Below are 12,157 nucleotides of genomic sequence, written 5' to 3'. Positions count from 1 at the left end.
TATGAGACATTTACCTGGATGTCTGTGGTTCCATTTTTGACATATATTTCTAATGCCAGCATGAAAAATGATATCAGCTCTCCAAGCATAAATATGGCCCCATTTATAGTCTCTTGTGATGGAGCAATCAGCACTGCATTAATTTAGACTGAAAATGTTCCTCACAGTATCTTAGCTGTCAGTCTGCAGACTTGCTACTTTTAGGAATGGACCAGATTCAAGTGTGGTTAAGCACTGTTCCCTCAGAGCAGATGTTAATAATCTCTGAACGTGTCAGAAGGTGGTGAGGAGCCAGTCTCATTCATCACAGCTGGCGGCAAATGCTATTTATTTATGTCTCAGGGAAAGAGCGTCATTTCTTGACAACGTTGCTTGGATTACTTATAAATAGAAGTTGTAAGATCTTCAGGCAGTAATATCTTCACTGGGCCCAAAGGCCCACAAAAAGTTCAAGGCTCTATTGTACTAGAGGCATATAAACACAATGCTCAATATTGTGTCCCCATAGAGGTTCCAACCTAGTTAAACCAGGACAGATGCAGCATGGAAGGAATTATCACTTTACATGTGGAGAATTGACCCCCTACCTCCCTACCTATCTCCTCTTCCTCCTTGAAGGCAACAAGCACAGATTAAGGACACATGCACTCAAAGAAAGTGCAGAGCAGTGGCATAGAGGGCGTAGCCTAGAAAGGATCCCAAGGGCCTTAAACAGAAGCCTGCAGGGTTATATTTGTTCTCCGGTCCTGAAGTTTCCCACTCCTGATCTATCATGAGGAACGCTCCCAAAAAGAGAATTCTGCTGAAATCTCTCTTGATTTTACTGAGGTTTCCCTTCCCCACAATAAATTCCCAGCCACAAATTCTTCAAGATTCAGACCCCCAATAGCTACTCCCAAGCCTGCTTGGGGCCTGTTGTTTTCTCCTCAAGGAAGCTCAACATTTGTTGCCAAGTTCGGGCCTTGCACTTACCTTCACAGCCCAAATGGACTGATCCAGCGGGTGAAAAAGTTTGAAACAGAAGCCGTCCTTTTTGGAGGGTCTCTCAATCAGCTCACAGGAATGAAGCAAGATGGTGCCCACCCACTGCCCGACCTTTGGTGTTTTGTAGATCAGCAGGACTCCGGGTTTCAGCACACACCACAACTTGGTCCAGCTTTTCAGAGTCCCACGAATCTGAGGGGGGGGGGGGGAAGGAATTAGGAGGAATTATTCACCTCTCTACTCAAGCCAAGTCACTATCCAGCAAAGCAGTTTTAGATAGCCCCTATTCAGTGAAATATTCTTGTTTAATAGAGGCAGAGAACGATGCAGCCATACCGAAAGGGAGCTCTATTCTCCCCAGTGGCTTCTCACGCTGTACAATTTCTCATGAAGTAACTTGGGGCTGAAGCAAAACTCCCAGGGGAAGCTGCCTGCGAAGAAAAGGGCTGGTTTTCACTAAGCAGCTCATTAAAGGTAAAGAGACCCCTGACCGTTAGTTCCAGTCGCAGACGACTCTGGGGTTGCGGTGCTCATCTTGCTTTACTGGCTGAGGGAGCCGGCGTACAGCTTCCAGGTCATGTGGCCAGCATGACTAAGCCACTTCTGGTGAACCAGAGCAGCGCACGGAAATGCTGTTTACTTTCCCACCAGAGCGGTACCTATTTATCTACTTGCTCTTTAATAATAATAATAATAATAATAATAATAATAAATTTTATTTATATCCCGCCCTCCCCTGCCGAAGCTGGGCTCAGGGCGGCTAACAACATTCTAAAACATTCATTATAAAATTAATCAAATCAAATTAAAGTCAAATTAATGGCAACCATCAAGCAAAATTCTGTGCAGATTGCCAATTGCCAGAGGAGGGGGTCAGGCTGCGCCCTGACCAAAGGCCTGGTGGAACAGCTCTGTCTTGCAGGCCCTGCGGAAGGATGTCAGGTCCTGCAGGGCCCTAGTCTCTTGTGACAGAGCGTTCCACCAGATTGGAGCCGCGGCCGAGAAGGCCCTGGCTCTAGTTGAGGCCAGCCTAACCTCTCTGTGGTCTGGGATCTTTAGGATGTTTTTATTTGCAGACCGTAGATTTCTCTGTGGGACATACCAGGAGAGGCGGTCCCGTAGGTACGAGGGTCCTAGGCCGTATAGGGCTTTAAAGGTTAAAACCAGCACCTTAAACCTGATCCTGTACTCCACCGGGAGCCAGTGCAGCTGGTATAATACCGGATGGATATGATCTCGTAGCGAAGACCCCGTAAGGAGTCTCGCCGCGGCATTCTGCACCCGCTGGAGTTTCTGGGTCAGTCTCAAGGGCAGCCCCACGTAGAGCGAGTTACAATAATCCAGTCTGGAGGTGACCGTCGCATGGATCACAGTGGCTAGGTCAGGGCGAGAGAGATAAGGAGCCAACTGCCTAGCCTGGCGGAGATGAAAAAATGCCGCCTTTGTTATAGCTGTAATCTGCGCCTCCATAGAGAGGGAGGTATCGAAGATTACACCCAAACTCTTAACGGACGATGTTGGCACTAATTGCACCCCCGCAAGAGATGGGAGTTGCCTCCTCAATCCCAAATCGCTCCGTCCCAGCCAGAGGACCTCTGTCTTCGAAGGATTTAACTTCAACCGGCTCCCACGAAACCATCCAGCCACAGCTTCCAGACATCTGGTCAGTGTATCTGGGGCCGAGTCAGGATGGCCGTCCATCAACAGATAGAGTTGGGTGTCATCGGCATACTGATGGCAACCCAGCCCAAAACTCCGGACAAGCTGGGCGAGGGGGCGCATAAAGATGTTAAAAAGCATCGGGGAGAGAATCGCACCCTGAGGCACTCCACACACCAGGGAGTGGCGTGATGACAATTCCCCCCCAAGCGCCACCCTCTGTCCCCGACCAGAGAGAAACGAGCACAGCCATTGAAGGACGTACTTTCGAACTGCTAGGTTGGCAGGAGCAGGGACTGAGCAATGGGAGCTCACCCCGTCATGGGGATTCGAACCGCCGACCTTCTGATCGGCAAGCCCCAGGCTCTGCGGTTTAGACCATAGCGCCACCCGTGTCCCATAAGCAGCTCATTAAGAGGGTGCAATTTTGCTAAGACCCCAAGACATTTATGCAGCATTTCCCTGGAGAGACTATAGCCTCTTACATCCAAAAGGGCAATGCATGCTGAAGTCACTTAATTTTTTACATTTCCAGGGTTTCGGGGGGGGGGGGAGTCTTCTCCTCCTACTTCCCACCACCACCACCACTGCAGCCTAGCTAGTGTTTTAGTGGCTCCCTAGAAAGGTTGCAGAAAACCTCAAACAACCAAAGGAGCCCATTTCTCTTTCACGTATCTTATGGATACGTTGTTTGGTTCTGAGATCAAAGTATATTTCCTCCACGTGTTAGCAGGGAGGGGACAAACAGATCAGAAAGGCACATTTAAAGTGAACCATTGTTGTTGTTGTTTAGTCGTTTAGTCGTGTCCGACTCTTCGTGACCCCATGGACCAGAGCACGCCAGGCACTCCTGTCTTCCACTGCCTCCCGCAGTTTGGTCAGGCTCATGTTTGTAGCTTCGAGAACACTATCCATCCATCTCATCCTCTGTCGTCCCCTTCTCCTTGTGCCCTCCATCTTTCCCAACATCAGGGTCTTTTCCAGGGAGTCTTCTCTTCTCATGAGGTGGCCAAAGTATTGGAGCCTCAACTTCACTATCTGTCCTTCCAGTGAGCACTCAGGTCTGATTTCCTTAAGAATGGATGCGTTTGATCTTCTTGCAGTCCATGGGACTCTCAAGAGTCTTCTCCAGCACCATAATTCAAAAGCATCAATTCTTCGGCGATCAGCCTTCTTTATGGTCCAGCTCTCACTTCCATACATCACTACTGGGAAAACCATGGCTTTAACTATACGGACCTTTGTTGGTAAGGTGATGTCTCTACTTTTTAAGATGTTGTCTAGATTTGCCATTGCCTTTCTCCCAAGGAGCAGGCGTCTTTTAATTTCGTGACTGCTGTCACCATCTGCAGTGATCATGGAGCCCAAGAAAATAAAATCTCTCACTGCCTCCATTTCTTCCCCTTCTATTTGCCAGGAGGTGATGGGACCAGTGGCCATGATCTTTGTTTTTTTGATGTTGAGCTTCAGACCATATTTTGCGCTCTCCTCTTTCACCCTCATTAAAAGGTTCTTTAATTCCTCCTCACTTTCTGCCATCAAGGTTGTGTCATCTGCATATCTGAGGTTGTTGATATTTCTTCCGGCGATCTTAATTCCGGCTTGGGATTCATCCAGCCCAGCCTTTCGCATGATGAATTCTGCATATAAGTTAAATAAGCAGGGGGACAATATACAGCCTTGTCGTACTCCTTTCCCAATTCTGAACCAATCAGTTGTTCCATATCCAGTTCTAACTGTAGCTTCTTGTCCCACATAGAGATTTCTCAGTAGACAGATGAGGTGATCAGGCACTCCCATTTCTTTAAGAACTTGCCATAGTTTGCTGTGGTCGACACAGTCAAAGGCTTTTGCATAGTCAATGAAGCAGAAGTAGATGTCTTTCTGGAACTCTCTAGCTTTCTCCATAATCCAGCGCATGTTTGCAATTTGGTCTCTGGTTCCTCTGCCTCTTCTAAATCCAGCTTGCACTTCTGGGAGTTCTCGGTCCACATACTGCTTAAGCCTGCCTTGTAGAATTTTAAGCATAACCTTGCTAGCGTGTGAAATGAGTGCAATTGTGCGGTAGTTGGAGCATTCTTTGGCACTTCCCTTCTTTGGGATTGGGATGTAGACTGATCTTCTCCAATCCTCTGGCCACTGCTGAGTTTTCCAAATTTGCTGGCATATTGAGTGTAGCACCTTAACAGCATCATCTTTTAACATTTTAAATAATTCAGCTGGAATATCATCACTTCCACTGGCCTTGTTATTAGCGATGCTTTCTAAGGCCCATTTGACTTCACTTTCCAGGATGTCTGGCTCAAGGTCAGCAACCACACTACCTGGGGTATACGAGACATCAATTTCTTTCTGGTATAATTCCTCTGTGTATTCTTGCCACCTCTTCTTGATGTCTTCTGCTTCTGTTAGGTCCTTTCCACTTTTGTCTTTTATTATGGAAATCTTTGTACAAAATGTTCCTTTCATATCTCCAATTTTCTTGAACAGATCTCTGGTTTTTCCCATTCTATTGTTTTCCTCTATTTCTTTGCATTGCTCGTTTAAGAAGGCCTTCTTGTCTCTCCTTGCTATTTTTTGGAAATCTGCATTCAATTTCCTGTATCTTTCACTATCTCCCTCGCATTTTGCTTGCCTTCTCTCCCCTGCTATTTGTAAGGCCTCGTTGGACAGCCACTTTGCTTTCTTGCATTTCCTTTTCATTGGGATGGTTTTAGTTGCTGCCTCTTGTATAATGTTACGAGCCTCCATCCATAGTTCTTCAGGCACTCTGTCCACCAAATCTAAATCCTTAAACCTGTTCCTCACTTCCACTGTGTATTCATAAGGGATTTGACTTAGATTGTATCTGACCGGCTCAGTGGTTTTTCCTACTTTCTTCAGTTTAAGCTTGAATTTTGCTATAAGAAGCTGATGATCTGAGCCACAGTCAGCTCCAGGTCTTGTTTTTGCTGACTGTATAGAGCTTCTCCATCTTTGGCTGCAGAGAATATAATCAATCTGATTTCGATGCTGCCCATCTGGTGATGTCCATGTGTAGAGTCGTCTCTTGTGTTGTTGGAAAAGAGTGTTTGTGATGACCAGCTTGTTCTCTTGACAGAACTCTATTAGCCTTTTCCCTGCTTCATTTTGAACTCCAAGGCCAAACTTGCCAGTTGTTCCTTTTATCTCTTGACTCCCTACTTTAGCATTCCAATCCCCTATTATGAGCAGAACATCCTTCTTTGGTGTTACTTCTATAAGGTCTTGTAAGTCTTCATAGAATTGGTCAATTTCAGTTTCTTCAGCACCAGTAGTTGGTGCATAAACTTGGATTACTGTGATGTTAAAAGGTCTGCCTTGGATTCGTATCGAGATCATTCTATCATTTTTGAGATTGCATCCCAGTACAGCTTTCACCACTCTTTTGTTGACTATGAGGGCCACTCACACACGCATGACAACCTGCCCTATGCTTCTTTTGAGGCTAATTTCAGACTCATTGAGCACCAGGGAAGACCTCTGTGGGAACATATTCACGTGCCCCATTGGCAATCCCAGGTTTATATAAACACACAAGGCTACCAGTTCAGCCTTTGGCATCTCCAAATAAAGGGAGGTTGGTTAGCAAGGCTGAAGAGATACGGTACTTCTGCCTGTAGTGTTTAGACTTGATGGGCTGGATGGACTGTTGATCTGAGAGCATGAAGATAGCTCTTTCATTTTCCGCTTTAAAATATCCATCATTCCTAAATTTTCTGCCTAAAGAATGCATTTCCATAAATGTCAGAATTAACATTGTAATGATTTTCAGAAAATTGGTCTCCTCTCCCCACACCACTACCAGAAAAGGGCACTTAACTAATTTGGAATGCATTCTGAACGAAAGGAAGTCCTTGGTGAGTCAACAGTCAGGCTATCTGTCTTCCTCACCATTTCCCTTGCTTCCCTAGTCTAAATTTTATTGCTCATTTTGACATATATAAGTTTTGGATCAAAAAATATAGTATTTGAGTCATCAGGTTTTATTCTCCAAACAGGACTATTTGTAAGCAGCAAGCAACCTTCAAAGAGAAGGCAGCTGATGGATTATGACTGAACAGCCCTAAGAGTAGCTGGATCTTCTTAAAATGACACTTTATACTAAATTACCTTCAGCCAATCTGCCATAATGACCACACTGGGATCTTTCAAAGCGCTGAAGAGTTGCTTGGTCGCCCTTTTCTTTTCCTGCCTGTAATTCTTCTTCTGTACCTGTTACAGAGATGGGGGAAAGAGGGGTGAAAACACTCATGAACACAGTTTTTTTCTTTCTCCTATGCTAGCAAAAAAAAAAAAAGTGGGTGAAAAACTGAGGAGAGAAGATGAGACCATGGCATTCATTTAGAGAAACAACTCGCATTGTAGGGAGTGAAACAGTGGCTGGGACAGCAAGTGCTTTATTATCTGGTAAAATTGCTATTGATTTTGGCCTCTTACTTAATGCGGTTCCACAGCTGCTTGGAACAAATCCTTTTTACTCAAGGAGGCAGCGCAACATAGTGCTTACAGAGGGTCAGATGAGGACCTGGGAGACGAAGACTCAAAACCCTACTTGGCCATGGAGCTGAATGAGTAACCGTGAGCCAGTTATATTCTGGCAACAGGGCAGAATATGAATCCTTCACAGCCACTTCCATTGATTTTAATTAAGGAGTCCAGGTACTGGGCATATCAAGCCTTACTGAGTACCATAGGAAAACTATTCACTTTCACACCCAGCTTCGGAATTCTCCAGGTTTTGTTTATTTTTCTGTAAGTATTAATTTATGGATCACTTTTGCTTATGCGTGTCTAATATACGTGTGTATGATTTACACACATATCATAAAAACCAGATAAAATAGTTTTGAAAGCAGCAGAAGAACAACAACTGAAAACAAGTTTAAAATCAATACAAAATGAATACTGAAAGGCAGAGGATTTTTCATTCAGCTGGAAAAGTTTGTCAAAGCAAGCATGATTTCCATTGTTTCTGTGGGTGCTTGTTGTATCTCAACAGGAATGCTGTTCCAGGGAACAAGGGAAGCCACAATGAAAGCCCTGCCCCAAGTGCCTGTAGAGCGGGGCTTCTAATGTTTCTGGGACTTTAAGGAGAAATGCTCCTGCAGAACACAGTGACCTACTGGGCATACAAGGGCAGGTTGAGCATATAAGGAAGGGATGGGGGTTATAAGTAAACGGGTTTTGCATTGTTGTACCTCCATAGTTGTCACCAGTTGTAGTGTTAATAAAGCTCATGTGTGACATGTGTGACATTGACTGGAGACCACTGACAGCTCAAAGAAAGGATTAAAAATATCCTATTATTGGTAAGATTCTTCTGGAAAATATAGCTGAAGAAAAGAGCTACCCTATGCACGGCAAAGTTGTAATTTGAATTAATTACATCCTATCCCCTTTTAAAATGTGTTTTTTTTTTTTGGGAAGCCTATTGTTGTTTTTATTTTTATTATGTATTTTGCGGTTTTATATCTTGATTTTATTCTGTGAACCGCCCTGAGAACCCCAGGTATAGGACAGTATATAAATTCAATAAATAAAAAAGTAAAAAAAAATTAAAAGCAAACTAATCCACAGGGAAGAAAGAGCAGTGTAAAAAAAGAGAAAGAAGAATTCTAGCCTTGCTGTGATACTCCAGAGACGTGGCCTATGGCCCAAAGAGAAAGAGGTTCCAGTCTCTCAAGCAACAGCTTCCCACACAAATAGAATAAATATTCTTTTCCACACATCTAAACTATACGTACCTTCAAAGTCTCCTTCTTGTTGCTTTTGCCAGTGGGAGATACACACTCTTTATCAGACCCATTGCAAAATTTGTATTCGATCTAGAATGGAAGGAATTGCAAGATTTTAGGCTCCTTAAAATAAAATACAAAAAGGAACCAGTCAGCAATGGTTATCAATATTCATCTAACCACGAAGAAAAGAAAAGGCAGTACTGAGTAGTTACCAACATGTACCAGAACTGGTTCCCTGCCCTGAGCCCAGGGGCCAAAATAATCCTGGGCACCGCAGTCTGAAACCCCCATGCCAAGACCATTAGGGACAGAGCCAGATCCCAAAGCCTTTGCTCTTTCCCCTTCTATCTGCCTTCAGGATCAGTCAGGATTTCATATAACCTGGGCACTGACACAAATCATGAAGAATGCAGATCATGACCTCATTTGTAAACCAAGGATTGGAATGTGTGTGGCTCAGTGGCAGAGTATTTCATTTGCATGCAGAAGGTCCCAAGTTCAATCCCAAGGATCTCCGGGTAAGACTGGAAGAGATCCAAGTGCGAAACCCCAGAGACCCATGGCCAGTCAGAGAAGACAATAGATTGACCAGTGCTCTGAATCAGTATGATGCAGTTTCCTATGTTCCTAAGAAATTAGACCATGTTTATAAGCATGTTCACAAGTTAGGCAATTTCAGGGGAATGAGATTTGCTCCAATCATGGCTTGTCTCAGTGCAGATGTAATATATAACCACAGCTAATGATGGGAAGTTGGTCCACAGAGGGAGGAGAGAGCGCACACATTCACATGTTGGCTCAAGCTGTTCCCTAAGGTTAAGGGATCAGTGGTATTACATCCATACAGAGCCTTATAAAGACACCTGTTGCTTAGTTAGGTCACCATCACGCACCATTGACTTCAGTGGCTTCAGATGCAATGGGATGCCATAGTTTATCACTAGGTGAAAGAACCATGGTGAGTTTGGGCTTGCACATTCTCCTTTTCGACCTGCCCTTGCACAGCTGCAAGGAGGCTAGAAGCACTCACTTTCACTTTTCAACAAATCACAGCTCCTTGGTGCATGCAAATGCTGGAGTTTGTTTAAACCAGCTGTGATTTCAGATCCTGGTTCACTCTATCAAACCACAGTTCCACTGTAACAGGAAGCTGTGGTTTGTTTAAGACTGCAAACAAAGAGCAGGAAGGAATCTCTTCCTCACATCAGCAAGAGAAAAAGAAGGAGGGGGTCTGCAAACCCAAAGCTCATGCAGGTTCTGTTCACAGAGGAGGAAAGCATGGGCTCCCATTATGTACAAACCAGGCCCTATATGCAAAAGGAGATGAAGGCAAGATAGCCAAATCCATTTACTCTTGGATAAAAGCAGAAAAAACCCAACCCAAATAGCTCTGCATACACACATTTATGCTTTGGGAAGTGATGCTTCAGCAATAGTAAATGTCCCTAGAATGCTTGGACTCTTAGCACAGTATTCAACTCAGGGAATACAAGGAACATTTTGTTCCTGAAACTACACCCGCCTGGACTCTCTCTGTTTCAGAGTTTCCTGCCAACTGTGACTGGTCCTGGTTTCTTTGACTGCTGGATATATAGCAAGCAGTTACACGTATCAGGACCGACACATTCCACTGGTGTAGATAGCTATCGTCATCTTCTGAAGGTTAAAAGGCAAACAGTGAGACTACATTGTAGTGCTTATCATCATTTGCATCTTGTTCCTAGAATGCTGGCAAAATGGGAAATTGGAAGGATATCCAACTATGCTCCTACTCTTTCCTATTGTGCCTGTAGGAATTGGTTTCTGAGCTCCTCAAGACTTGGGTTTTGGTGTGTGTGTGTGTGTGTGTGTGTGTGTGTGTGTGTGTGTATTCTGCAACATGTTCTTCACACAAAATTAACGCACTAATGGTGGATTTATACCGGATCACCCACACATCATTCCGCTTTACTAGTTGTTCTGTGATGCTTCCCCAATCATAACACATTATTGGTGTCTGGAAAGGCTACAGTGCAACAAACGTGGAGACACCCTCCCTCCACAAAAAACCCTGAACATTTGTGGTATGAAAAGTTACGGGATTTCAACAAGAAGTTACAGGGTATGCATTAATTGGAAATGAAGCACTATGATCACCCCAAAACTTGAAAGCAGGAGCACATATGACCACCATCATGAGCACAAATCATCAGTAAAAAGCACCTCTAGAGGATGAGCCTCTGAGCAAATGATGTACTAATTTACTATAACATTGGTGGTTTCTATTTTCAGCTTTAAAATTTCCCTGCTTCTCAGATGGCAAAAACTAAAATACACATGCTTAGGTAGCATAGGGTACAGCAGTCTGCAGTTCCCACTCTCTCTAGAGGCTCATCCACACTTTGCTCATCCTGCGCCTAGAATGCACAAGAGGTTTTTCATTTGCCCTGCTGCTTTCCCTGGGAAAACCTGCTCTTTACCACTGAATCAGAGCAATCTATCAATACAATACATGAAAAACCTAATTGACATTTGCTCCGATTCAGTAGGAGAGAGTGGGTGTCTCCAGGGGGAAGTGGTAGGACTAGACGAAGTCTGGATGAGCCCTAGTATTCAATAGCTTCTCAGTTTTCCTTTTACAAAAAAATGAAGCAGCAATCCTATGTCCACTTTCTTCCAAGAAAGCTCGCCTATAGAGTGAGCCTTATTGCTGAGCAATTTAGGTCACTTCCTGTACTTTGTTTAGGAGACCCTGAAGGATCTGCAGTTCGCAGGATTAATTGGGGAGGGGCATGAATGTGGTATAAGAGCACTTTAAATGGATAGTGTTGATGAGCCCTTATTTCTTGAGGAGGGGAAACAGCAAAATTGACTTACTACATATTTTATAGTGCCTCAGAGGCTGCTTCTCTTCCTCTTAAGCAAACTGACCCTAAGACATTATAAATGTACTAAAAAGGATATGAAAGACCAGCAACAGGTGACCAATGTCATTGGTCAACTGCTCGATCTCTGGGTGCTGTAAGAGGGACAGGAGGTAATTAAATGCATTAGCATGAGGCCAGAGGGGTGAACTTGCTTGCAACACCAAAGCACTACTGGTTGCATAAGGCAGTGGTGAATTTGTGGCTTATTCCAAAATGGACAGGTGCTCAACTGATACTTGACATTGACCAGCTGGTTTTGCAAAGGGGAGAAACAAACAAACAAAACCCCAACCCACTCCTGGAAAAAGGATAGTACCCCTCAAATCTGTTACTGTGTTGTAACTGTGACAGTCTGCTACTCTGCAGCGCAGTTCTTCATTTCTCATTCACGGTGGCTGCTGTGGTGATAAAAAACAGGACTGCACACTTCTTATCTTTGCGGCACACCTTGCGACACATTTTCCCTGTACTTATTTATCATGTGCCTGGCCACGGCAGCCTGAATTCTTCCCTCCCGCAATCACCCCAAAGCCTCCTGATGTCTTAAGCAATTCCATGTACTCCCCTTGCTGCCTGTTGTGCCTGGGAACTCACCCACAGAACACTTAAATGGGGGACCAGCACCCCTCCAGATGTTCCTAGAACTCTCATCATCCTTGGTGATGCTGGATGAGGGCCCATGACATCTGGAGGACTGACTTAAACCCTTGCCCTCTCTTCTCATAGAACTCACCTCAACACTCACCTTTACCCGAAAGCAAATGGATTAACCCAAAGGTTGCAATCCCTTGCTGAAATGAAACACAAGCACTGAGCTTGCTGCAAGGGAGAGGCCATATCTAGGGCACC

The 12,157-nt window shown here is 44.4% G+C and overlaps 1 protein-coding gene across 4 annotated transcripts in view; it reads right to left on the bottom strand.

Annotated features, from left to right (window-relative positions):
- OSBPL5 (oxysterol binding protein like 5) overlaps positions 1 to 12,157 on the bottom strand; it is a 173,931-nt gene that overhangs the window by 36,089 nt on the left and 125,685 nt on the right. For all 4 annotated transcript variants that reach the window (XM_028733327.2, XM_028733321.2, XM_028733331.2 and 1 more), the window contains exons 4-6: positions 8,409 to 8,489; positions 6,775 to 6,876; positions 973 to 1,176 (exon numbers count right to left, since the gene is read on the bottom strand). In XM_028733327.2, coding sequence (XP_028589160.1) covers positions 973 to 1,176; positions 6,775 to 6,876; positions 8,409 to 8,489 — 387 coding nt within the window. The remainder of the gene's footprint in view (positions 1 to 972; positions 1,177 to 6,774; positions 6,877 to 8,408; positions 8,490 to 12,157) is intronic.

This window comes from Podarcis muralis, chromosome 1, assembly GCF_964188315.1.
Source record: "Podarcis muralis chromosome 1, rPodMur119.hap1.1, whole genome shotgun sequence".
Taxonomy (NCBI): Eukaryota; Metazoa; Chordata; class Lepidosauria; order Squamata; family Lacertidae; genus Podarcis; species Podarcis muralis.
This window is presented reverse-complemented; position numbering and strand designations above follow the sequence as displayed.